The 27,035-nt window shown below is 46.9% G+C and overlaps 1 protein-coding gene across 1 annotated transcript in view; it reads left to right on the forward strand.

Moving 5' to 3' along the window:
- Ttk (TTK protein kinase) overlaps positions 1 to 27,035 on the forward strand; it is a 53,781-nt gene that overhangs the window by 25,704 nt on the left and 1,042 nt on the right. The window contains exons 12-21 of the mRNA XM_023718717.1: positions 4,990 to 5,126; positions 7,273 to 7,408; positions 10,404 to 10,490; positions 15,736 to 15,893; positions 16,557 to 16,708; positions 17,904 to 18,028; positions 19,969 to 20,049; positions 24,376 to 24,552; positions 25,079 to 25,163; positions 25,431 to 25,528. Coding sequence (XP_023574485.1) covers positions 4,990 to 5,126; positions 7,273 to 7,408; positions 10,404 to 10,490; positions 15,736 to 15,893; positions 16,557 to 16,708; positions 17,904 to 18,028; positions 19,969 to 20,049; positions 24,376 to 24,552; positions 25,079 to 25,163; positions 25,431 to 25,528 — 1,236 coding nt within the window. The remainder of the gene's footprint in view (positions 1 to 4,989; positions 5,127 to 7,272; positions 7,409 to 10,403; positions 10,491 to 15,735; positions 15,894 to 16,556; positions 16,709 to 17,903; positions 18,029 to 19,968; positions 20,050 to 24,375; positions 24,553 to 25,078; positions 25,164 to 25,430; positions 25,529 to 27,035) is intronic.

Here is a 27,035-nt window from a genome sequence, read left to right on the forward strand (position 1 = left end):
TTAAACGGTTTTGCAAGCTTGTGATTGAGAGTTTCATTTCCTCTATATCTCTTTGACTCTGCTTCATGCGATCTATTTCTTTCCTGTATTGCTCATTAAGGAATCTGTCATTTTTCTAATCTCTATTTTTTTATCAATGTCTTCTTTAGAAGCAGTTGTAAATTCTTTTACTGCAGTGTTTTTTTCAGATTGGGTTTCCTCCTTATGTTTCCGTAGTTGCATGTTTACTTCAGATGCTGAGTTCTGAGAATTCTTTTTTTATTTCAGAAAAGAATTGCACTCTGAGTTCCTCTATAACTTTCTGCTGTTGCTTATTTGTTATCAACACTATTAATTCATGCATTTATGCCGAGCTAGTGTCCTCTGCACTTGTTCTGGGTGGGCATTGGGTTTCCTCCATATGTTTCTGCATTTGCTTGTTTAGTGCAGATGTTATTAATTCAGGGATTTCTTTTTTTATTTCCAATCTGAGTTTTTCTATACGTTTTTGCAGCTCTTTATTTCAGAAGCCGCTGATTCATTGCTTTCAGCTGTGTGATTCCCAATTTGTTCTGTGTTAGTGTCCTCCGCAACTGTTACAGGTGGGCTTGGGTTCTGAGACTGCATTTTGTTCCTTCCCGTTGTAATTTTGTGTAGCACTGTCTTCTGACCTTTTTTGTAGATCTTTGTTGCAGTTATAACCTTAGCACGTACTGAAGTTCAGGTTCAGATGTACAAAGTTTGGATTTATCCAGCTGTGTATGGCTTGGGTCTGGCTGCTGTGCTCAGCTCCTTCCTGCTGCTGCCCTGGGGAGTGAACCTGTTGCACCCCTCTGGCAAGATGTTCTGCTCCTGGACTAGCGTGGTTCTATCCTCTACACTCTCTGCAGGGATTGCAACTATAGGGTTTCATCCCAGGCCCATATGCCCGGCCTGAGCTGAGCCTGGAGGCGAGAAGGTGGAGTAGGGGGGAGAGGCAACTCTCCCACACACTCACCAGGACTAGTCTACAACTGGGTCTGGGGGTCCCCGGAACGCAGCAGAAATTCCTACTGGTCAGGCAGGGTGGGGGCGGTGTTGTGGAGTGGTGGTGGGTGTCCCAAGGGGGTGGGAGAGGGTCTTACCCACGCTGCGCCTGGGCTGGGATCAGTAGTAGGTCCCACTGGCGCAGGGTAGCCGTAAGCTCTCCCACACACTCACTGGGCCTGGGCTAGGACTGGGTCTGGTGAAGCTACTTCTTAATCAAAGTCGAACAGTTGCCGTGGAAACCACAGTCCTGCAAAGTCTAAGTTGTGCATTGTCCAGTCCGTGACAGAAGACGATGTGCTGGTGTCTGCGGCAGTATGTTACATCACTGGTTCTCTATGGTCATCCTGATAGACAAAGGGGAGCAATAAATACCAGGCAGTATATGTAAATTTGTGGCATTTTGCTGTTTATTTGTTTGCAGCACTGCAACTGAACCTAGGCCTTTGCTATAGTCCTAGCCCTTTAGTATATTTTCATTTTTAGGAGAGGGTCTCCCTCAGCGGCCAAGATGCCCAGGCTGAGCTCAGGCTTGTGATCTTTCTGCCCCTGCCTCCTGGAGTGCTGGGATCAGAGGCCTGTGCCGCTGTGCCGCCAACTTAACTGTTGCGTTGGTCACGCCCCGTGGCCGTGCAGAACGGCCAATCCGGTAAGCCGCTGGAGAGCCCTCAGTGTGTCCATGGTTAGGCTCTCCTGGCCTGCTCCCTTCAGCGACTGCAGTGAAAGGAGGCACGAGGCCAGAAGCCTGGGGCTCTAACTTGGTGGTTCTCACACATTGGGCTTTCTAGATCCCTTTACCTTCTTCACCAGGAGCTCTAGAGAACTTGGGTCTATGTAGGATATATTATTTGTTTATTAGAAACTAAAACCAAAGCCCAGAAATCTAAAAAGTGTTTGTTGGTTGAAAATAATCAGTGTAAATGTGTTATGCGTGAATATAAGTACAATGGGAGAATTGTTTCTTTTTGCCAGAGTGGCACTCAAACTCACTGCAACCCCAGCCCTATTTTTTGTTTTTTAATTAAAACGTTGTTTTAAACCTTGAAACTGTTGTCAAATTGCTGTTGCCAAATTGCTCAAGCTGTTGCCAAATTGCTCAAGCTGGGCTCAGAGTCCTGGCCCTCTTACCTTAGCCTCCTAGAGTAATGGGATTATATGGATGTGTCAGCGCATCCAGCCAAAAAAAAAAGTGTTTTCTTAAAATAGATACAGTAAGAAAAGTGGCAGCATTGTATCATTTTTGTGAATCTTTTTAATAGTTGGCTTCATAGAAGACAGTTCTTTTTATCTACTTCTACATTTAATCTATGTTTGTTACATTTCATTTAGTCTCTGGAAGACTCCAGTGTGTACTCCTAAGAAAATAAAAATGGAAAAGCCAGTGTGCTCCTCATGTCCTATGAAGTACTGTGAATCATCCAGACCCCTGAACGTGCCCCGAGGACTGCTCCCTCCCCCAGATTTCCCGGACCCCTGATCTGGGTGGTGAGGTGCTAGGTGAAAAGGAGCCTGATGGTCGGCCTCATGGGTCATGTTCACTATGGCCTCCTTCCTTTCCTCTTCCTAGAGTTGTAGACCCAGCAGGCTGGCAAAAGGACTTAAAGCCATTCATCGGGGCCGCTGGCACAGCACAGTGGTGGAATGCATGCTCAGCATGTGAAAGGCCCTGGGCTTGAGCTCTACACACACACTCCAAAGGGCAGGGTCATCCGGGAGACAGGAAGCAAAGCCACAGTGGTCGGCACCTCGTACCCACTGGGGGGCAGCAACTAAAACAGAGCGGTAGTGAGGGTTGAGGCTGAGAAGTATTTTAGGGTCCTGCCAACACCATCGGTGTAGTCGCTCTGGAAACCGTCATAGCAGGACTTCAGAGCAGTAACCAGAGGGTTGTGTGTGCATGTATGTTCTCAGTAGCATTTTCATAATTGCTGAAGGTAGGAATACTATCGACTGGTGGTTATATGATACATTCTTACAATGGAATGTTGCTCACCAGGGAAGTAGTAAAGTATTGATCGTGCTACAATATGGACGAAACTTTAAAAAGTGCAAAGTTAACCACAATGCAGAAATTGTATATATTTTATGATCTTGCTTATGTAAAATGTTCATAATAAGCAAATCATAGAAATGGAAGGTGGACTAGCGATTGCCAGGGGCTGGGACTATGGACCGATAGAGTGAGTGTAAAAGTACTGTGAAGTGTGACAGCAGTTCACTTGCCGAGTACCGCTAGATAGTACACTTGGAGAAAAAGCATGCTAGCCAGTCCCTTGGGGCTGCTGCTCCTCCGGCGATGCTCTCCAGGGTGGCTGTTTTCATGTCCCTCCTCACTTGCTTCGTGCCCGTGAAGCCCTCTGCTCCGCCCAGCCTGTTTCTCTTGCTCGCTGAAGGCCTGCTCTGCTGAGGATCCGCTTTGTAGCTTCATAATCGTATTCCTTTCGCATTGCTGTCGCTTCTGAAAATCGACTGACTCCACCATGCGTTGTAGCTGTTAGGCCCTGGGCCGCGAAAGCCCACAGCAGTTCTTGGTTTTGCCAGCTTCTACAGCTCTGTATCACAAGTCCTACAGTCGGCCTTTGAATTCATGATTTCTTCCTCTCATGCCTGTTCTTAATTTAACTTTAACCACCCCTCATTCCGGACCTACAAAAACTTAAATGCAGACCTCCCAATGTCTGATCACTATCTTTTCTGGTTTTATTGCTCAGTAGTCTCACTACAGCAGCTTCTCAGACACATCCTCACCACTAACCCTATTGTGTCTGGGCGCGCACGCACGCACACACTCGCGCACACGCAGGAGGAAGTCTTAAGTGTATCCAACAAAAGAGATGTGTTAGTGATCTTCAAGACTTAGGATGACTGCAGCGTGCAAAGTAGAAGAGATTGATCATCGAGGTTCTCAGGAGCCCAGTAAGGGCTGACACTAGTAGAAAAATCATTTTACTCTAACCAGAAATACTGGTAAGTGAAGCTGTCCCGTGTGAACCTCTGTCGACAGTGGAGCACTTAATGACTACATATTTTCTAGGAAACTATGGTATGTTGTTTGTCTGAGATGCTGTGGAGTAGGGGCGGTACACTTCAGGGAAAGGGTTTGCAGGCTCAGTGGCCCTGTTGCAGCTTTGCACCTGTGGAGAACAGCCTTAAGGAAGGAGAACAGCTGTAGGCCTTGGGTAAGCACAGATGCTGCCGTTAGCTGTTGTTTTCGAATCCTAGCTGTCAAGGGCGTCCCTTCATCATTCTTGGGATTCGTCTGTCAAATAAGAGAGAACAAAAAGATAGGCTTTTTAGTGTTAGTTACCCTTCTGTTCTTGGCTAAATCACTAGTACTTATCTCTTGGTTTTTGTTTGTTTGGTTTTGGTGCTGGGTTTGAACCCAGGTCCTCCCACATGCTAAGCATATGTTCTACCACTGGGTGAGCCCCTCCTCTACTGTTTTGTATTATGAAAATCTCAACACCTATTACAAAAGCTCTGAGGTTTTGGGGGGAGGTTGCTAAGCCTTGGATGTCAAGTCTTGTTAAACAGTTTTGTATATCTTCCGTTCACTCAAAATCCTTCTGAATAAAATGGTAGTTTTGAAAGTTCAGAGTAAAAGAGTTCCATTAAAAATTTGTGGGGCTGGGGAGATAGCTTAGTAGAATAAGCACTTGCCTGGCAAGTGCAAGGGCCTGAGTTCAATCCCCAGTTCCGCCAAAAACAAAACAAGGCCAGGTCTCAAAACACCAGGGAAAAACAAACAAAACAACAAATACCTTTATAACATACTGTCATGAGGAGTGAGGTAAACTGTGTGATGAAAATCTAGTAGTGAAAAATTGTAAAGTCTAAAATACATATGCTTCTCTGTTTTAGAATGGCTTCATTTTTCATATTTGCTGTCATTTTCTTTGAGACTTACAGTGCTTGTTAAATTTCTGAACAGGTTACTAGTTTAAAAATTCTCAGTTATGATGTGCTGAATTTTTTCTTTTTTAGCAGAAACACACGGCTGCTGAGCAGCCTGTCTTTGCAGTTTCAAGGCACTCACCGCCCTTATCGGCACCTAGATGGGTCGACCCAAAGCTTGTGTGTCAGACGCCGGGTAGCAGCACCCTGGATGACTACATGCGATGGTAGTGGCTTCGCCGACTGGCTCGGGACTCGGGTGGTAAAGTAGGAACAAGGTGGACTTGGGCCAGATGGGGCTGGGGCTGGATCTTCGCAAATTGTTATGTTCTCAGCATTGTATCTTTCATCTGTAGAACATGAAGGGGAAAGGAGTCATGATAATATTATGTAGGATATTACAAAGGATGACAATCTTATGAGGGATTATTATGAATGTAGTATTGTCACATTTGTATTTACAGCCTGTAAATTTTCCAAGGAAGCAAGCCTTGATAATCTTGCATTTGCCCTGTGGATACCTGCTTGTGTCTAGGTGTCTGCCCAAAGCCTCCTGCAGTAGTGGGGCGGCTTCTGGGGTCTGTAACTGATTACTGTGGGTGTGGGTGCTACACCCGCCCTGGGCAGGGAATCTGCATTACAGTGTGAGGAGCGGGGAGGCTGCTAGCTGCCAGAGCTGCTCTCCGCTGTTGCTGTGAGCGGCTGCTCTGTGCCTTGTGCCGCTCTGCCTTGGAGCCAGCTGAGAACCGACTAAAACCTCCACTAACTTGAGCTAACTAAACCTTTCTTTCCTTAATTTTGGATGTCGGGTATGTTGTTTCAACAACCAGAGAAGAGTGAGACAGTGCCTTTCTTGGAGATACTTTATTTCTTTTATGTATTTAGTACAGGGTCTGCAGGGTCTCACTATACAGATCAGACTCGTAGTAATCCTCCTGTTCTCAGCCTCTCAGGCACTGGAATTATAGGCATGTGTCACCATGCCCAGTCTCAATTGCTGTCTCAGTGCACCCCAGGGGCAGGGCCAGCACAGCACATGGGGATCAAATCCCGGTCCTGTGCGCTGCCTAAATAGGTGTTTAGTCTGCTGACCTATCTGTCTGCCCAAACTATCTGGCTGACACTCTTAGAGATGTTTTAAAGGAGGGTCAGCCTTCCTGCAGGTGATAGTGAATGGATAAATACTGTCTTGAGAAGTTGATTGGAATGTGATTTTTTTTTTTTTGGAAGGTGCTAGGTGTATATAGGCCACATAGCTCTGAAGATATTCGAAGCTATAAGACCTGTACAGCAGCAAGGGATGAGTGAAGAGACTGGAGCGTTCAGCGCTCCTCAGGAGGCGAGGGGTGGTCCAGAGACGAAGGGGCAAGGGACATCATCTTCAGCTGGTGGCTCTATTTTTAGTATATGTTTAATGACTTAGGTGACCATTGAATTCCTTAATGTCTTTGGCTGTCTGTTTCCTTGCTATAGCGTTTATCTTCACTAGAGCTGGCCTTCTTCCATAGCAGTTTATTCTGTACAGTTTTGATACATATCGCCTTATTTTGCTCTGTGTGGAATTTTTTTTGAAATAGGGTCTCACTACACAGTTGGTGCTCATAGCGATCCTCTTGTCTCAGCCTCCCCAGTGCTGGGATTACAGGCGTGCCCCACCATGCTGTTTTGGTGGCTGGCTCAGCACACCTAGGGTTCCAGGGCTAGCACAGCGTGTGGTACTGGGGGTTGAACCTGGGTCCCTGCACTTGCCAGGCAGGTGCTTATGCCACTGAGCTATCTCCCCAGCCTCTATGTGGAATATTTTAAAGAATGATTGCTAACTAGGATAATGGTGTGGATGTTTGTCGTGATGTTAGGTTATGGTTAATTTTTACAGACACATCCTGTGAGCCAGGTGCTGCTGTTGACACAGAACAGACAAGGCCCTGGGTATGAGGCAGGGGAGAAGCAGGGCGCGATATGTGCTGAGCAGCGAACACGTTGGGCCAGACTCCTGCGGTGCGACTGGCTTTTGGGTACTTTTAGCAGGTTGTAGAGCATTGTTGTACGAAAACACTCCTAGAACCTTTGCTCAATCACAAGCAGGTCTGAACTTAGTCTTGTGAGTTAATGCTAACTCCATATGTTAAATACCATCTTATTTTAGTAGGAAGGATTTCTTGTCTGGTGACTCAAAATAACCTTCATGAAGAATTTCCTAAAATAAAATTTTCAATGGTGACGTAACTAGAATAAATCAATAACAGCTCTAGTGCTTTTAAGTTTGTCAGCCTTTTCTTTTCTAAACACATGAACGCTCGATTAGAATCTTGGTTTTTTGTTTTGTTTTTTTAATTTAGTATTTTGAATTAAGGATGAAACATTCTTTCCTAGTTTTAGGACTCCAGTGGTCAAGAATGACTTTCCCCCAGGATGCCCGTCATCGACCCCTTTCAGCCGATTCGCCTGCTTCCAGCAGCAGCAGCAGCAGCAGCAGCAAGCTCCCGTCACTCCTCTGCAGAACCTACAGGTTCGAAAGCTTTGCTTGTGATGGCCTGGGTTATGTGCAGTCAGACAGACAAATAGACCTTTTTCCAAAAGGTATCTAATTGTTAGGAAAGGTCTTAAGAATTTTCGATGAAAAAAAAAAAAAAAAAAAGAATTTTCGATGACCCCAGGAAGGTCCGCATGGCAAAGTGGAGCCTATCTGTAGTTACTGCAGAAGTTAAAGGCGCTGTTCTTCACAGGGCCTTGGGGTCCAGTCTGAAGAGTGGAAGAAAATTTCTCATATATAGCTGAGTTTACTTTTTGTTCTGCTTACCTTTTAAGTTCAGCTTTTTGTGACCAGCTCCATTTCACTTGTTCATTCATAAAGAATTCATTTGGAGGGGTATAGCTTCAAGATTCTCAAAGCAGCAAGAAGAGGAGCTGCTGTGGACTGAAAAATGAATACTTTGGTGAGGCAGCTGCATTACTATCTGAGAAAAACACTCGCCCCTCTTGACAGCAGTCCCTAGAATTGGTGTGCAGTGACAGAGACAGCCTGTAGGCAGCCGGTCTTAGCCTCACCACTAGCCAGCTGTGTCCCCTCACCCCAAGTTATATGGGCTCTGAGTGCCCATTTCCTTGTCCATAAAAGGGGCGAAAAGCTCCTATCACAAGATAGTTGTGAAGATTGTATTAGTTAATATATGTACCCTTAAGAGCATAGCACTTCATAAGTGTTGGCAGAAATTGTTATTTAAAACAGCAAAAGCTACTTGATGGGAATCGGAGAGGTGGTTATGATTCTGGGGAGGGAGGAAGAGGGAGTTGCTGCCTGCTGGGCGTGGAGTTTTGCTGATAATAAGAACTTGGGAGTGGATGGTGGTGGTTGCCCAGTGACATGGGCATCCCTGCCAGTGGATTGTACTTGAAAATGGTAAATTTCACATTATATGTATTTTGCCACAATTGAGAAAAACAAATTCCCAAGTTAGCTGATAGGTTACTTTTTCCTATGGAAAGAGATTTTGAGACACTATTATTATACAGTAAAAAGAGGTGATCTAGTTTAATTCAGAACAGACTAATTTAGCTGCTACTTGTGCCAGGCGCTGTTTAGGTCAGAATCTGGAAGACAAGTCTGAGGTGACAATAAGAGGAGCTTGGGGCACTTTCTAGAGGAGGCAGTGTCCAGAAGGGAAGGGCAGAGGCCAGGCAGGGCACGGCTGGGGTGTGGAGCAGGCTGGTGTCAGGGTTCTGATGGACCTGCGGGGCTCTACCCTAATGGGGACAGGAAGCCGTGGTCAAGATTAAAGCAAGAGAATAAAGGTATCTGCTTTGCATTTTGAAAGCTCTGGCCTCAGAGAAGAGAGTACTGGGGTAGGGGGTGATCCTGTGCAGAAAGTGGACCTTCCTGGTGTTGAATTATGATGAGCTACAACTTTTACTCCGAGAGCTATCAGCAGCTGGGGTAAGGAGGTCCCACTGCCTTCTTTCCCAAGCATTGTTGGGAGTTTAAGGAAGAACAGACTCAACAGCATCTTTTGACCCTAGAGGCTAGAAAAGTAGAATCCTGGACTGGACCTGTGCTTCAGTGACAGAGTGCTGGGGAAATGGAGAAGGAATGAGAGGGAGAGGGAGGGGACCCCGAAAATGAGGGTCAGTAGAAATACTTAACCTAATGTCTGTGCTGATGTGATCAGAGGAGTTGTAGAATGAAAGCCTGCGGGGCCTGGAGGGCGGTGTAGCAGCACTAGCCATCGTCCGCAAACTTTCCACTGACCCAGATTTTAACATTGTCAGCAGTCAGCACTAATTGAGCAAAGAAAGCTGCAAGTCCATATTAAATAAGCGGGATGGGCACAACCTTGTGTGATACGCTCCACACACAATTCTGTGGGTTTTTTAAAATATATTTTTAAATTGAGAAATAAATATGAGTGAGACAGTTTCACAGCTGATTAATAGGACAGTTTTGATAGTCAATATACTGTACATTGTTATCTTCTTAGTGGTTATCCATAATACAAGAAGCAGACAGGATATTCTGTCCAAACACTGTTAGTACACCTCTTTCTTCTCATTGAGTTAAGCAAAAGTAGCTGTAAATTTATCCTATTTTGTATACATAAATACAAAATTATCTTTCCTTTGTATCTTTTTTTTATTTTAATTTTTATTTGTCCTGTCAGAGGTGAATATTCTATTGGCATCTAAATACTATAGGTGTTTGAATTCAACTAAACAATCTAACACTGTCTAGCAGTCTATAGTATTAGTGGGTTATCCTCAGAAGTTATTGACTTGAGCCTTTTACAGCTCATCGTATTAACTGGATTTACTTTATATACCTCGTTTTTATACTTTTCTGCTGGATGGTTAAGACCAAGATATAGCAAGACCTATATCCACGCACAATTCTGAAAGAGGTAAATTCATCAAATTAGCCTCGTATCTGGGCGGCAGGCAGCCTTTGCTTTTGCTGAAGTTTTCTCTGGACTCCTGTAAGGCCTTTATGCTCTAATTATGAGAACTGGGGAGTGGGAGGGGGGAAGGAAGGAAGGGAAAAGAGGAAAATGAGAAAAGGATAAAAGGAAACAGCTTAGTAAAGAAGGAGGGAAAGGGGCTGAAGGGAGGGGAGGAAAACGGGGGAAGAGGAGTGCGCTGGGGGCTAGCCGGAGCTCTCAGCACCTCAGAAGTTGCTTCCTTCCGGGGACGATGCCAGAGTACAGTTCTCGCTATGCATTTCTGTATGTAAGAGCTGTAAGGAACAGAAAGAGAAAGGTTTGTGAGTTTGTGGGTGGATTTTAACTGTTAGTTTCTTAAATATTCTATCCATGTCCATGGTCTCCAGAGAAAGGAGACCTTAGAAGTTTATCTCTATGTTGATTTAATAAGTTTATTTCTTCAATTAAGTTTGCTGAGCAAGTTTTAAAAATAGTATTGCGTGTCTCAAAGACATTTGGGCACGCCTTGCTGTCTGAGCTGCAGACGGTTTACTGAGGCATATTCTTTGAACTTGTGTGTATTTTGGTTTTTAGATTGCAGGAACCTCAAATGAATGCATTTCGGTTAAAGGAAGAATTTACTCCATATTAAAGCAGATAGGCAGTGGAGGTTCAAGTAAGGTGAGTATCTCAATACTGAGGAAACAACAAACATTCAATGTTTTTTTGCTTCTAGAGGCCCAAGTAGTCCTAGAGTCAGAAAACATGGCCTTGTGCTCTGACCTCGTCCTCCCCCAAGGAGTGCAGGTCCTCTTGGGTCTCAGGTGGTTCCCGCACGGTCCGGCACCCCCAGACCTGCTCTCTGCTGACATTCCCGTTGGCCGGTATGGCAGGTGACCACTGCGTATGACCCCAGAAGACTGCTGCTCAAAGCGACAGAGCGTGGTGTGAGTTCCTAATGTGCCTAGGGTCGTTCAGCAGTTTCACTGATGGATTTGTTCAGTGTGTGTGTGTGTGTGTGTGTGTGTTTTCATTTCAAAACATGTAGTAAAAATGAGTTTTCCCTACTGAGATTCTCCCCTGAATTCATCTGAGGTCTAAAGGTATGTGGCTCCGCCTTTCCTAAAGGAGGGCCCGGCAGCACCCGCCTGTAAACCCTGCACCTGTACGGGCTGAGGCAGGAGCACCACAACATTGAGGCCAGCCTGGGCAACTTAGAGGGACCCTGTGTCAACGACCAGCGCCAAGACCGAGTCCTGCCTGGGCGTCCTCTCCTGAAGTGGCTGCTGGCCGACTGCTGCCGCTGCAGCGGCAGGGTTTGTGCTCTGGGGCTGGAGCTCACTCTCGTGTCAAGGGGCTTGCACACCACCGCGTGGCTCCGCACATACTGAGTTCCTTTCCCACTGCCTGTCTTTCTCCTCATGTCACATCATCATGGACAAATCAATTGTGGAGACTAGAAGTCAGATTTTAAAAAATGACAAATTCTGATGATTCCAATTCTGCATGGCTGGATGGCATCTTTATCACTATTTATAATATTTTCATTGTCTTAAATCTATTGCAGTCAGATCTGTTTTTTTACTTGGTCATCAAAACAAATGTTTTGAAGATTGCTATAACCTCCTTTTGAAAAAATGTCCTTATTTTTTCAGGTAGGGTCTTGCTGTGTAGTTGAGGCTGGCCTTGAAATCAGAGTGATCTTCCTGCCTTAGCCTCCCGAGTGCTGGGATTACAGGCGTGAGCCACCATGCCTGGCAGTGACCTCCACACATTGGCTAACTCTAGGGCTCAGCTTTGGTTTTCGGCTTGCGTACTGTTGCAGACGGTCAGCCTGCTCGCCCGCTGTCTCGGGTTGTTCTTGTGCTTGTTCCTCTGTTTCATTCTGTCATTCTGGGTTTTCCTCACGTGTCGGAGCCCAGTGGTGCATCACTTGGGACCAGGCCTGCCCTCCTTTCTCTGTCTCTAAACTCACACGTTCCCTTGATATTCTCCTAGTTCTGTGGCTTTAAATGTCATGTTTTACCGACATGTTGCAATCCTGCTTTGCCAGTCCGGCTTCTCCTTTGAATTCTAGACTCACACGTCAACCTTGACTGCTCAGCACCCTGTGGGGCTACGAGGCAATCAAGACCGTGTGTCCGGCTGTGGCCTGTGTTCACGGTCTGTCCTGTTGCAGAGAACGGCGACTCCATCCTAGCTGCTTGACCAAGGCCAGTTAATTGACTTTCCTTACTCGTTACGCTGGCAGCCGGTTGGCGGGTCTTGTTCTAGCTCCAAGGGCCTCCGGAGCCCTGTTTGTTGGCAGTGTTAGGACTGTGGCTGAAGTGGCTGTCATCTTTTCGCTCATTTTTTGCAGTGGCCTCTGGGAGTCGTGCTGACGCGGTCCCTGCCCCGGCAGCCTGCGTGAACGCAGCGCCTGCTTCTCCAGGCCCCCTCGCGTCTGCTGGAGGGGCTTCTCCGTCACCTCTTCCCTGGCTACCCCAGAACCACTCCCTTCCACTCGCCAATGTCACCATTGTCCTCTGCAGCATACCCTCTACTAGGCTCTCGATGACTGACTTGGTTTCTGTTCATGTCCCCCATGCTTGGGTGTGAGCTCCCCACAGAAAGGAGGTGTCCGCCTGGGTTGCACAGTGGTACTGGCCCCAGCGGCTAGGATGGAACCCAGGGTAGCACGTGGGCTGCAGCCCTCTGCTGAATGGATGAGCGCCTCCCTTTGCTGCTCTACTTTGCTAGGGTGGTAATGTGAAACAGGATGCTGGCTTCAGTTTAAGCTTTCGTATAATTTTCTAAGGCAGCTGACAATCAGTATGTGTTAAAGTCTCTTACTAACTTTTAAGAAAGGGCATGTAGGGGCCAGGGAGATAGCTCAGTGGTTTAAGTACCTCCCTGGCAAGCTCAGGGTTACAGAGTTTGATCCCCAGTGTCACCCCCCAAAAAAATTTTGAAAAGGCATTTATGGTAGGGCTATGGCTCAGTGCACGGCCCTGGGTTTAATTTCCAGCACTCAGAACAAGCAAACCCAAACAGAAACAGTAAGTTCGTATATTACCGTGTATATCAAGTCTTCAGTAAATCTTAATTTATTTTCTTTATTCCCATTCTTTTGTTTCCATTCCTTTTGAATTAAATTTCAGATACGGGAATAAAGGCATAATATATTTTACCAGTTTGTTTTAATTACCTGGTTTAATTGCTTTAGTAGAAGTTCATTGGCCAGTATTCATTGCTTGCCAGTCATGTGGCTGCACTTTAGTGATGCCAAGGTGCTGGCTGGCACTCGTTAGAGGAGTCTCCAGCAGGTGAGGAGCAGCCCTGACAGTTGTCACCTGGAGGCTGCTGCCGGTGTGCTCTTCCTTATGTCACGGGCCAACTGACGGCAGTTCTCATGGGCTCAGAGTTTCTGAGTCATTTTAAATTATCATTCAATTTCATTATTATGCTGGAGTTGAAAAAAGTCAGCATGCATTAGGGAAAGAGGGCAAGCTCGGGCAGCGCTCACCAGTGCTGTGTGTGTGGAAGCATGTAGAGCCACCGTGAAGCCAATAATACCTTACAGAGCATCAGTCCTGTCCGCGATGTTTCAAGTTGCACGTCCAGCAACTTGCACATGTTAGGAAATGTCTTTTTTTTTTTTTTTTTAACTTTTTAAATTTATTTTATTTTTTATTTGGAAATGTCTTTTATTTTGTCCTGCACGGCTTTCATGAGAGCAGGCATTTGCGAGGCCTTGCCGCAAAGGTCCAAGTAGAGGGCGCTCATCTCGGTTCATCTCTGACCCCAGGCAGTGGGAGCCACCACTGACAGTGTGCACAACCTTTGATGGGCTGGACGGCGGAGCAGCATGGAGCTGGAGTTTGAATGCTGGCATTTGAAAGTTTCACCTTGGGGTGGCCAAATAGCTCAGCAGATTAAAGAGCCTGCAAGCAGGCGCAGGGGTCTAGGATTCCATCCCCAGGCCTGCCATGTCAGCCCCGCCTCTGGAGACAGTGATTGAGACTGGGCATGGTGGCGCAGGCCTGTAATCCCAGCTCTTGGGAGGCTGTAAACAGGAGAATCACAACGAGTCCGATCTAGTAGTGAGACCCTGAATACCCTGTAGAACCTTCCCTAAAAACGGAAAAAAAAAGTTTCATGTCGTGTGCGCGCATGTGTGTGTATGTGTGTGTGTGTGTTTCTGCGATGCTTACATTTTTATCATGCAAAACATTTCATTTCATGACAGCGCCACCCCCGAGGCATACAAGTAAGACGTGGCCATGAGCTCAGGTTGTGGGCTTCCTGCCACACTTTCCCCAGCAGCACTCACAGCCCATCTAGGTTTCCAAGGCCGTCTTCCTTACACAAAGGACTGTGTGTTGCTTGGTGTCTTAGTTACTCTTCTCTCGTTGCTGGGACAAATACCCGACACTCACAATGAAGGAAGGAAAGGTTTATTTAGCTCACAGTTACCGGAGGCTTCAGTCCATACTCAGCTGGGTCCAACGCAGAGCAGCACAGAGAAGAAAACAACCTTTCATGGTGGTGGCAAAGAGCAAGAGTGCAAGGGAGAGATAGCCGCAGCTCAAGCAGCTAGCTTCTCTTCCCTCCTTACATTGTCATGCAAATTACCTGCCCCAGGGTAGGGGAAGTACTCACACCTATGGGTACCTCCCAGTATTTACCCACCTATGGATAATCCCAGCAGTACTAAAACTCATAATCCCAGCCTTGGATCACACATAATCCCAGTGGATCATGAGTTAACACAAACTCTAGAAGTCCTCACCCCATGACTGCATGAGACTTTGGGGGGACAACTAGACACAAACCATAACACTCGGGATTAGATTCCTGTTGTCTCTTTCATTCTTCTTTTCTGCTGCCTCTTAGCCAGTCTCTGTTCTATGTTCCACCTCCCTCTGATTTCCTGGATGTCTGGGTAAAACCTGTGACTTTTTTTTAGAGTATTTTGTACTTAAAAATAAGGCATTGTGGACCTTCTCTGTTAGTGCCACCTGCGTGCGCGTGCCCCTCACGTGTGCGTGCGGTTGTCCTCGCGCCTGCTGGGTGGTCCAGGTTGGAATTAGTCCTCACTTGGGTGTGTCACAATGGGGGCACGAATAACCTGCATATGCTGGCATTTTGTGGTTGAATTCTTGGTGTTCCGAAACATCCTTGCTGCACATTTAGACCATTTCATGGGGTGTCTTTTCCAACGATGTCTGTTCTACCAGTATGACCGCGTAGTCAGTGGTGCCCTGAGCCAGAGCAGCTGCAGGTGGACCTTCCAGGTCCTGCCAGGATAGTGAGGCGAGCACGCGGGCTCCGCTCTCTGGGTTTTTTGTGCAAACCGAGACCTCCTCATTACAGAGTGTGTTGATGGCTTACAGTTAATACATGTTTTTTAACATTTTCCCATCACATGAATGGACTCCTCAGCGGAGAAAACCCACCAGCTGGGAGGTGGCTTCTCCTCATGATAGCCTTGCTCATCGCTGCTGTCACTCTTCTGTGTCTTTATCTACGTTTCCTGGCTGAGGTGACTAAAGAGTGTCATAAACGTGCCAGATTAAAAATGCTCTTCTTGCCCTGGAGATGGCTCAGTGGAAAAAGCGCTTCCCTGGCAAGCGCAAGGGCCTGAGTTCAATTCCCGGTTTCACAAAAAAAAAAAAAAAAAGGCAGCTAAAAATGCTTTTCTTATATATTGATGGAGAAAACGTTCAGGTTTATGCTTTTGGGTTATTGAAAGTTCATTGTCATGCAGTTAGAGAGGGACTGTTTCTTATGGTGTTTTTTTCCTTCTATATTCAAACCGGGTACAGAAACTCGTAATTTTTCATGTCAGTATTTTCTCTAGAATTTTCTCAAGCTAAAATTACTTCTAATTCACCATACTAGTGGTACATACTGAACTTTTTTTCCTCTTTGTTGTGCTGTCTAGGTATTTCAGGTCCTGAATGAAAAGAAACAGATATATGCTATAAAATATGTGAACCTGGAAGAAGCAGACAATCAAACTATTGAAAGTTATCGGAATGAAATAGCTTATTTAAATAAACTACAACAACACAGCGATAAGATCATCCGACTGTATGATTAGTAAGCATCTCTTTTAATTAGTGGGGGGGGTTTTGAAGCAAGATTTTTTTATCTTCACAATAAAACAAAAGACGAAAAGTTAAACCTGGATCACGTGGCCCTTCCTTTTCTTACCTCCACCCAGTTCAGAATGCTTGCGTCTCTTAATAGCCAGCGTTCTCTTAGGTCTGCACTTGGGCCGAACACACTCGAGCCTCGGCACATGTGGCCTCCTTCCGGAAATCGGCCGAGTCTGCCCACCGCAGCCACTCTGCTTCCTGTCGTGGTGTCGCTCTCCTGGGCGTATAGGGAATCCTGGCCTTTCTTGTACCGTGGCACTTGGGGCTGATGCTTGCTATACTTCTTACTGTAAGTTCCCAGGTTTGGGGAATGTTCACCGTGCCCGCGGGTGTGCTACCAGTGAGGAATAGAGATCCTGGGCCAGAACTTTGCTGGGTCGTCTTGAGACAAGTTTTGCAGTGGTGTTCAGGCTGGCTCTGATCTCACAGCAATCCTCCTGCCTCAGCCTCACAGGTGCTGGGATTAGAGGCATCTGCTACCATGCCTTGCTTTTGAAATTTAAAAATAAAACTTTTTCTGCCATAATTTTAGGTGAATAGTTAGTAAATCTTGCTGTAACCTAATCGTTGATTGTTTTATTGCTTTTATATTTTAAACTGGCAGTGAAATCACAGATCAGCGTATCTACATGGTGATGGAATGTGGGAATATTGATCTTAATAGTTGGCTTAAGAAGAAAAAGTCCATCAATCCATGGGAACGCAAGAGTTACTGGAAAAATATGTTGGAGGCGGTACACACCATCCATCAACACGGTACTTGGAAATCTAGGTGGAAGGTTCAGCTATTTGTTAAGAGTGCCCCCTAGAGAACTATGCCTACGGCTCTCCTGGCACCTTTTAATAAAATGAACTAAATGATTAAAAGCGTTCTTAAGCCTGAAGGACCCCCCCAGTGCACCCATGCTGTTTCGTTTTCTGGCTTCTGAGCCACATCCCCGGCTCTTGACATTCTATTTTTTTGAGACAGCATCTTGTTAAGTTGCCCAGCCCCGTCTTGAACTTGCACTCTCCCTCAGTCTGCAGAGCACCAGGACTCCAGTTGTGCGCCACTGTGCGCAACAAGCCATGTCTTAGAGCACTGTTAGCTCAAAGGGTACAGGACGCAAACTCAGGGTCCTGTGTGCGTAATGGACATGCACCTTACCGGGTACGTTGGTGTGATCCGTGGTCTTTATCTCCAGGCGCTCCTGTTGTCAGCCTGAGACCTTCGGGTTCATCTAGGCCCCCTGAGGATGCGAGATGTTTACTTCCCACATTCCCCAGTTGATTTTGTGTCATGTGTCCTACCTGGGAGTTGGTGGTGGTGCTCATTCTTTCAACAGACCCTTGTTCTTGGTTTTTAGAGCTTTAAAAGGTTCTCTGTCTATTAAAACCATGGTTAACCCAAAAGAATGATTTAAGTCTTCAGTTTCTCTTTCTGTAGTTAAAGGTCACGTACTCAGCTCTTACCACCTGGCGCAGCTGTAACTGCCATTCTCTCTGCTGGGCAGTGAGCAGCTGTGGGTAGACTCTAAGTCTAGCCTCATGGCTTTGAGTCTTGATGTCATGTAATCCTTGTGTCCTTGAATGATATACTTAAACTCAGTTTCCTAGCTTTAAAATGGATATAATAAAGCTGGGCTTGGTGGCGCACGCTGTAATCCTAGCACTTAGGAGGCTGAGGCAGGAGGATCACTGAGTTTGAAGTGGAAGGCCAGCCTGAATGGCTTAGGGAAACCCTGCTCAAAAGACAATTATACATAAATAGAATAAAATAGGATGTATATAATTTGCTCATCTCAGTGTTGTTATGGTGACTAAGTAATCCATTATGACAGCCTGGTGACCGGCTCCTGGGAGTGCTGCGAAGGTGTGGCATAGCTACTTGAGTTGACAGCCCCATGTGGCCTCTAGATTGTGATGTGTGGCAGTCTGCAGGGTTTTCCACACAGTGTGCTCTTACTTGCAGGCATTGTTCACAGCGACCTGAAGCCTGCCAACTTCCTGATAGTTGATGGGATGCTGAAGCTGATCGATTTTGGCATCGCAAACCAGATGCAGCCTGATACCACAAGCATTATTAAAGACTCTCAGGTAGGACTCGGAGGGCCAGTCAGGCGCAGCACTGCCACCGAGCTCAGTTCCTTTGCATTCAGGGCTCAGCCCGTGGGTGTGACATTTGCACCCACCTTGTGATGTGCAAGGCTTGAGATCCTAGAAGAACAGATCCTCTAACTATAAAAAAGATTCAAAACTGTGGCAGTGCAATTTCAAATAGAAGGCCAGCACCGTGCAGAAACATAGCCAGCAGCTCTGCACGATTGTCTACACCCAAGACCGAGCAGCAGCGGAGCCTGCCTGCCTTGGGAGCCCCCTAGTCATGGTCTGAAAGTGCCCCAACATCTGGCTTGGAGCTCCTAGGTAGCAAGCAGAGGGAACTGCAGTGTCATTGTCACGTTTTCCCCCACTGTCCATGAAATAAGATTATTCTTCCAGAGAAGAGAGTTTTCCTATCACTTCAGTGGGGGTAGGGGGAATTTAAGAAGGGTCTTTGTGCTGGAAATGTCATCACGAAGACCGTGCTCAGCAAGCATTCTGACGGCGGGATACGCAGTAGCAACCTAGAGAAGTTGCCGTAAGCGCTGAAGCAGTGGTGCTGACGTACACTGAAAGGTGATCTTGACTGGCCCTGAGGGGTACGTTCCGCGTAGCAGATGTCTGTTAGGGTGCAAAACCAGGCTTTGATAAGAGCGTGTCCTTGGAACCATTTGATTTGGATGTCTTTCAGCATCCAAAGTGTGGCTGGACTTTGTTGTTACAGGGGGAAAAAGTTGAGCCTTTTTTTTTTTTTTTCTTAACAGAGAACAGAAGAATAATAGAGCTGGGGCGATAGCTCAGTAGCATAGGTGGCTGCCTGACAAGCACAAGGTCCTGAGTTTGATCCCCAGTACCATCAAAAAGAAAAAATAGTAGATAAGGCATTAGAAACGATACACAAAGTAAAGCATAAGATGATAGCTATTCAACAGTGGGTGATACATTGCACCTTGCTCAGATTACAGATACAAACGTATATAATTGGTAAGAGTAAAATTTTAAGCATTAACTGCTGCCTTCAAAAAACTGATGGAAATCAGTAGTACCATCATCTTAGCGTTCCTGCGTATTTTTTCCCCTTTTTTTTCCTATCTTTTCTTCTTTCCCTCGTCCCAATTGTTTATTCCTTATGTTCAATTTCTGTTGCACCTACTTCAGCACAGAAATGAGAGAGAATCATTCCCTCAAAGTGTATGGCCATTAATACAATTTTACATTTATTTATTTAGTGGTACTAGGACTTGAACTGGGGACCTTGCCTTGCCAGGCAGGCAGTGAAGCCGCTGAGCTATATCCCCAGCCCTAGAATGTTAGCCTTGACAGTGGAAGGCAGATAATATCATTTGTCCTCCATAATTATGCAAACAGCGCAGCATTCTGGGAGCAGTCCAGTCGGTCACAGTCGGAAGTCTATCTCCAGCATGGAAATGAGAGAGAATCATTCCCTCAAAGTGTATGGCCATTAATACAATTTTATATTTATTTATTTATTATTTATTTAGTGGTACCAGGACTTGAACTGGGGACCTTGCCCTGGCCAGGCAGGCACTTAAGCCACTGAGCTATATCCCCAGCCCTAGAATGTTAGCCTTGACAGTGCTCAGATTACAGACACAAATATATACAATTGCTAAGAGTAAAAATTTTAGGCATTAAAATTTTTCACAGTCCGTTAATGTACAGAAGCCTGGCCACCTTAGGCCGGTGGTGACGGGCTTTCATTGACACGAGGTTATTCTTTAATAATATTCTTCTCCTATGTTGATCCCTTGCTGTGCTCCTCCTCTCAGACCAGCTCCCCCTGTTCCAGCCGCAGTCTGATGTGCGGCTCTGCAGTGTTGGCATCTATCACTGAAAGCTGTAATGACGCTGGTTTGCAGGAATCTGATGTGTATAACTGGCTCATTGATCTGCGTTTTCTGTTCCTGGGCACATAGGTTGGCACCGTTAATTACATGCCACCAGAAGCCATCAAAGACATGTCATCCTCAAGGGAGAACGGGAGATCCAAGTCCAAGGTATTGTGAATATAGTCTAATTGGCACCTGTAAAGTCCGCCCACAAACGTGAGTTCTAAAGTTTCACAGTCCGTTACTGTACAGAAGCCTGGCCGCCTTAGGCTGGTGGTGACGGGCTTTCATTGATGCGAGGTTATTCTTTAATAATATTCTTCTCCTATGTTGATCGCTTGCTGTGCTCCTACGAGCAGTTCACCTAAGCCTGGTGCAGTGGTTCACACCTGTCATCACAGCATGCAGGGCCCGGGGCTCCGTGCCGCAGCACCTGCCCAGCAAGCATAGAGGGCCTCGGTTTGATTCCCAGTTCCAAAAAAAAGAAAACCAGAATCACAACACAGAGGCTGAAGTAAGAGTCCCAAGTTCAAGCCCTCCGTGAAGAACTTAACCACCTAGCAAGACCTTGTCTCAAAATTTTAAGAAATGCACAAAGGAATGGGCATGTGGCTCAGCGTGAAGGCCCTGGGTTCAATCCCCAGTATTGCCAAAAAGAGGGAGGGGGCATAACTGGGATATTTTTTGAGTTTAAAATGACAGAGGGAGACAATACCAAATTAGCTCTTGAATACCTGAAAATAACAGTGTATAATGATATCAAATAACAGTTTGATATCCTTTGAAGGATTGTTTCCTACTTCCATTTCTTTTCATTTATTATTTGTTTATAAGTTGAATGCTTGAGCAGATGACTGGAATATATACATTTTTCCTGTCCTTCCTCTTCTTTATACTGTATTTTGCCACCTTTGTGAGCTCTGTGGTGGCCCTTGTCAGGGGGCGGTTGCATGCCGTGCTGCTGTCTCTGTCGCACTGGACCAATCGGCTGTGAACCTGCAGCGTCCCAGGGACCCTGTGGCTGCCATTGCGTGCAGAGGCGCCTGCTGCATGGAGAGGCGCCTGCCGCGGCGTGCCGTTATGTGCTTGCCTTGCTCTCTCCCTCAGTTGGCAGGTCCTCAGCTCTTCTTTTCCCAGGGCTTCTTCCTTATCCGTTGACTCGCATATTCCCTCTGTGCTTTTAGCTATGTCCAGTGCTGTCTCTGCCGAGAAGGCCCTTGAGTATTTCTCTAGAGCGGGCTTAGCACAAATGCACCTTCTGAACTGGTCTTTCTCATGTTGATACTTTATTTCTTCATCTATTTTGAGGAATAGCTTCGCAGAGCAGGTTAATCAGGACTAGAAGTTACTTGCTTTTGGGTGTGAAATCCTTCCCGCGAGCTCCTCTGGCTTTCAGGTTTGCGCTGAGAAGTTGGCCATGATTCTGGGTGCCTTGCCTCTAAGTGACCGCCCTCTAACCCCTCCTTCACTATCCTGTTGTTTATTGGCTTTTCTGTATATCTAAATTTAATGAGGGTACACCTTGGTGAGCCTTTGTCGTAAGTGTGTGGTGGTGGTTATGGTTTGTGCCTAGATGTCTCCCAAAGCCTTGGGCAGGCTCGGGGGCGGGTTCTAGAGTTTGCAATGAATTCATGATACAGTGCTGAGATTACGGGTGAAGTGTTACACCCGGAGTGGGTGGCCCACACACAGTGTGAGGCAGGGAGAGAGGCTTGCCCCCTGCCTCTGCCCATCCCTTTTGCTCTCCTTGCTCTTGTGGTTCTCTGCTGCTGTGGGCTGCTGCCCTGGTGCCGTGTGCCACTCTGCCTTGTAGCAGTCGAGTATGCACTGGAACCTCCACAAACTGAGCTAAAGAAACCTCCCCTCCCTTAACTTTGGGTGTCAGGTATTTCATCCCAGCAATCAGCAAAAAGTAACGAAGACAGTGTGCAGTGAGCACCCCTCACTCGTATTCTTAACCCTGTTCTTATATTCGGGAAGTTGTCTTGCAAGCATCTTAGTGAGTCCACCTGTGCTCTCGTCCTGTGTCTGCTGAGCTTGAGACTGGGCTTCCTGTGGTCACCTTGTTGCTTCTGGGTGTTCTCTCTCTCTCTCTCTCTCTCTCTCTCTCTCTCTCTCTCTCTCGTTTGTATTTCCTTTGTGGCTTCTTCGCACTCTTTATCATACCGTTTTGTCCTCAGAGCCAGGCACACTGTCTTCACGTTGGTCACTTCTGCAGCGTGTGAACTCTCCACTGCTTTTTATTTGAGGTGCTTCCACCTGATAGGTTTTCGAGGGCTCTGTCTCCATGCTGAATTTGTTCCAGTTTTGCGCTGCTGCCTAGCTCCTCCAGTTACTGACCTGTTCCCCCAAGTTACCGCAGAAATAGTGAGTGGTTCCCATGAACTTGGGATTTGGGCTCTCACTGAAGTCATGAAGTTTCTTTATCCCTTCTAGGAACTTTTCATCGATTTCTGCTAGCAGATACTTGTGTTCTTCCTGGCTCTGCCTTGTGAGAGTCGGGGGTTGGGAGAGCTTCTGTTTTGTTGTGTCTCCCTTCCTCTACTAGTATCTGTGTTTGTTTATATATATTATGTATAATATATATTTTACATATTTAAAAACATTAAATGGGACTCCCTGTTTTCTCCTTTTGGGGGCAGGGCAGGTTGAGAGCCCAGGACTTATGCGGAGTTGTTTAGGTGGCTGTTTCCTCCGTAATTTTGGCTTTGCACACCCCCTACCGGTGTGGGCTCCTGCTGTTACTCTAAGTGATGCCAACTGTGCCTACGCTTTGCCGAATGCAGTGCTTCTGTGTGTGACCGCGTCCAGAGTGCGGCCCTTCCGCGGACGGCCTTGCAGGCCCTCCCCCGCCCTTGGCCTGTGCTGCAAGCGCCGGCCCACCCGGCAGTTTGCTATTGGTGGGGGCTCTTCAGGCGCAGAAGGGATGGGGGACGTGGGGGAGGGGCAGGGGCTGGATGAGTGCTATTAGCGGGAAGCCCGAAGGGCAGATTTGAGGTAGCCGAGAACCTGGATGTGTGGGTGGATTTTATCGGAGCTCCTTTAGTGGAGTGGAAGATTCTGCGTGAGCGTTGTCAGGGGACGCTTGGTGGGGGCCGGGGGAGCTGGGGGGCAGGGCGCCCACTTCCTGTTGAGGAAAGCTCTGTGGTTCCCAGAACTGGCTAGCGGGGAGTACAGCAAGCTGGGCAAGCTGTGGAGGAGCCGAGGCCAGCTGGGAAGGACGGAGGGGCTGCACCAGGGCAGAGAGGAGTGGGTGTGGGGGACTGAAAACCTTGGCGGGGAGGGGACTTCGCGGGTTTGGAAAAAACGTTGCTGACGCGGTGTTGCGGCGAAGAAGAGTGAGAGGACCTAGACCCCCGCTAGTCCAGACCCCCCGACAGAACACGTGCACAGCAGTGGCACCCTGGTACACACATGAACCCACGAGAGAACATGACATTGCTCATGTGACTCAAGAAGTATGCAGGAACTTAAACCCCTGCCATGTCCCCGGGAACACTGGATATTCTGATGAGATGTTTCATGTGCGCTTCCCAAAGTGCCCCTCGGCCAGCGGTAGGGGCGCCCCCATCTTGGGTCCCCTCAACGCAGAACTAAGTATGCGCAGGCACCGTGTCCAGTCTGACCCAGCCGAGCGCTTGGGTGCAGCCCTTGCTGCCCTCGCCCTGGCCGCGGTGGTGGCTTCAACTGGCCCGCAGCAGTAAGGCGAGCCCGCATGGTGGTGTCCTGGGGCGGGTTGAGGATTCGCCTCCCCTGGCCCTGTGGGGTCTCCCTTCAGCAGGGGGACACGCACCAGCATGGGCCTGCTGTCCTGTGCACTCAGGCTGACCTGGCCGCCCTCGGTGGGAAGGCTCGGGGCCCAGGCCCGGCCTTGCAGCAACTCTCCAGCGCCTGCGGCATCCCTGAATCCTTCCCTCCCACACCCGGAGCGGGAGGCAGCCCCGGGGCCGTGCTGGGACCCGGTTCCCTTCCTGCCGCAGCCTCCAGCGGAGGGTGGCAGCAGTGCGGGCCCTCTGTGGCGCGGTCCTCCGTCGTTCTGCTCTGCCTGGAGGCTCCCAGTCCCTTCTCTTCCGCTCTCTCCACGCTGGTTCTGTAGACTCCGGACAGGGCCCTGGCGGGGCTGCCAGCTGGCACCTGTGGCTCCCCCATTTTGTCTCCAGTGAAGCTCATTTCTAGTAAAATAACCAAATCCGTGGAAACTAGAAAAATAGTGTTTGTCTTGTATGTTTGTTTTTGTTTTTCTGTCCTTTTTTGTGAGACAGGGTCTCCCTGTGCAGCCCAGGCTGGTCCCAAACTCGCCCCAGTCCTGTGCCACAGCCGCCCAGGAGTGCTAGGATTACAGGCCTGCGCCACCACACCCAGCTACCATGTAAACTTATGCAATGAGTGCAATTTAATTGTAATTTTATGATTGTGGTTTTTAATAATGATGTGCTAACATTTTTTATTGAAGAGCATCAACTTGTGTTGTTTTTTGCTTTCTTTCCAACTTAGATAAGCCCCAAAAGTGATGTCTGGTCCCTGGGATGCATTTTGTACTACATGACATACGGAAAAACACCATTTCAGCATATCGTTAATCAGATTTCCAAGTTACATGCTATAATTGATCCTAATCATGAAATTGAATTTCCTGATATTCCAGAGAAAGATCTTCAAGATGTGTTAAAGGTAATATTAACAGAATATTGATATGAAAAGATAATATTTTATGTAGTTTGCTTAAAAGAAATAGCTGGCACTGGGAACAGTGTAGCTGGCCTACTTATAGCTGGTTTGTTGGACTGAGGATGGCCTTTGCATGTTTACTTTGAAGATGTTTTAATGCGGAGTGCTGGGGATTCTGCGAAACATTGTTTAGGGGTCTAGAGAGAAGCTTCTTTTTTCTTTTTAGGGAAGGGTTTACAGGATGTGCAGGGTCTCACTACTAGATCGGACTTGTAGTGATCTGTCCGTTTACAGCCTCCCAAGAGCTGGGATTACAGGCTTGTGCCATCACGCCCAGTCTCAATTGCTGTCTCAGCGTGCCCTGGGGGGGCAGGGTCAGCACAACAGACCTGGGGATCGAACCCCTGGTCCCTGGGCCTGCTTGCAGGCACTTTAATCCACTGAGCTATTTGGCCGCCCAAGAGTAGCTTCTGTGATGCGGTGAAATCTGGAAAATATTTCATCAGTGCCTCATAAAATTCTTTTTCAGTGTTGTTTAATAAGGGACCCTAAGCAGAGGATATCTGTTCCTGATCTTCTGGCACACCCGTATGTTCAAATTCAAAGTTATCCAGGTACGACTTTAAAAATCATTCATTACTAGATAGAACACAGACACAAGTGGCCTGTGGGTTGCAGCAGGTGCTAGGATACAGCCAGTGAAGTAGGTCAGCCCTTCGTCACCTGTTCCCTTTTGCCTGCGCTTAGCTGAGGCGTGGCGCTGTGGTCAGCGATGAATTGCAGGACGCCCATTATTGGGCTGGTACGTGATGGTACTCTGAATGGTTTTGCATGCTCCTGTGTGGTTCTCCCACGTGATGTTGATTATATTTACCTTCTAGGTAACCAGATGGCTAAGGGAACCACTGATGAAATGAAACATGTTTTGGGCCAGCTGGTTGGTCTGAATTCTCCTAACTCCATTTTGAAAGTTGCTAAAGTAAGTGCGTCTCTTCTCTACATTCATCTTCAATAAAGCTGTTTATACTTCAGGGAGTTAAGAGACTAAGTGGAAAGCTCACTGAAAACTTGGGCAATCACCACATTAGTTACATTTCTGCACTTAGACACCTGATATGTGCTTTTTGGTAAGTATAGACTTGTTTGATTTGTATTTATATTTTGCATAGAGCATATTCCACAGTGGGTTCTTGTAGAAGGTACCTCCAAGAGATTGCTTTCCTACCTCAGCTGGAATAAATTTAGCATAGGAATCTATCTTCTAAACTACCCTGTCTCAGTACGATTCTTAACATTGATTTTGAATTTCTTCTGTTAAGCCATAGAAAAGTTACAGTATCAGTAATATATAATGGATTCTGTGGAGCAGTCCATAGCAGTCACACAGTTCCCGAAGCACACGGCTCAAGCTTTGCAGCCTCCCAATTCCTGTTTATGTTTATGTGTAAGTTTCCGATTTCCATGTCACCAGACACCTGCTCACTTCCAGGACCTTATGAATGCTTAGTGACCAGTTAGTCTAGTTATCAAGCGGTTGCTGTACATTTCAGTTACAACATCATAGACTTGTGGGAGCTTGAACGGATGACACTATTAGCTGTCTGGGCAGGAGTAAAGTTGATTTAAGTTGCTGAGAGCCTGGGACACCTCTCCACTGGGACTCCTTAGATGGTCACAACTATATGTGCGTCCAGATGCTAGGAGGTGTGCTTCTAAACGTTTGTCACCATGCTGGTGGCCAGTCCATGGCTATAGCAGTTAAAGTTCGGCAGAGTCTTTGCTAACTGCTCTGTGCTTCTTATTTTCATGTTTTAAATCCATACTAGTATATTCAGAACTTTTATAAAGTTAGAGTGGATTACTCGCACATATCACTGAAGTTGTGTATCATTGAGAACCAAGATACCTGTCTTCATAAGGTAGTTGTTAGGTGAGCTTTCAGTCTTCTTGATAGTCTTAAAAACACAAGCTTTAGGGCCGGGGGATGTAACTCAGTGGCACAGGGCCTGCCAACAAGCACAAGGCCCAGAATTCAATTCCTGGTACCAAGAAAAGAAAATAGTGGGGGGAGAAAAATAAGACCCCAGAAATACCACAGACTTTAATGCGCATTTGACCACTCTATCCATGGGTTCTACATCCAGGGATTTAACCAACCCCACATCAAAAATAATCCAAATTTTAAAAAGCATTGCTTATGTACTAGCAGTCTGTCTCACATTAACATTGTATCATGTATTACAAGTAATCTAGAGGTGATGCAAAGGGCGTGAGAGGTTGGTGAGTGTGTGTGAATACTGTACCACATCTTGTAAGGATCTGGCGCTTCTGCAGATGTGGTGTCCCAGGAGTGGGCCCTGGAGCCAGGTCCTCATGGACACAGGATGACTACGGCTCATCAGACATGCCTAATGCTACTTCATCCCTGTAGTGCTGGGAAGCTACCCAAGGCCCCTAGCCATTAGGCTATGTCTGCTGCCCTTTCT

This window comes from Octodon degus, unplaced genomic scaffold, assembly GCF_000260255.1.
Source record: "Octodon degus isolate 3935 unplaced genomic scaffold, OctDeg1.0 scaffold00061, whole genome shotgun sequence".
NCBI lineage: Eukaryota > Metazoa > Chordata > Mammalia > Rodentia > Octodontidae > Octodon > Octodon degus.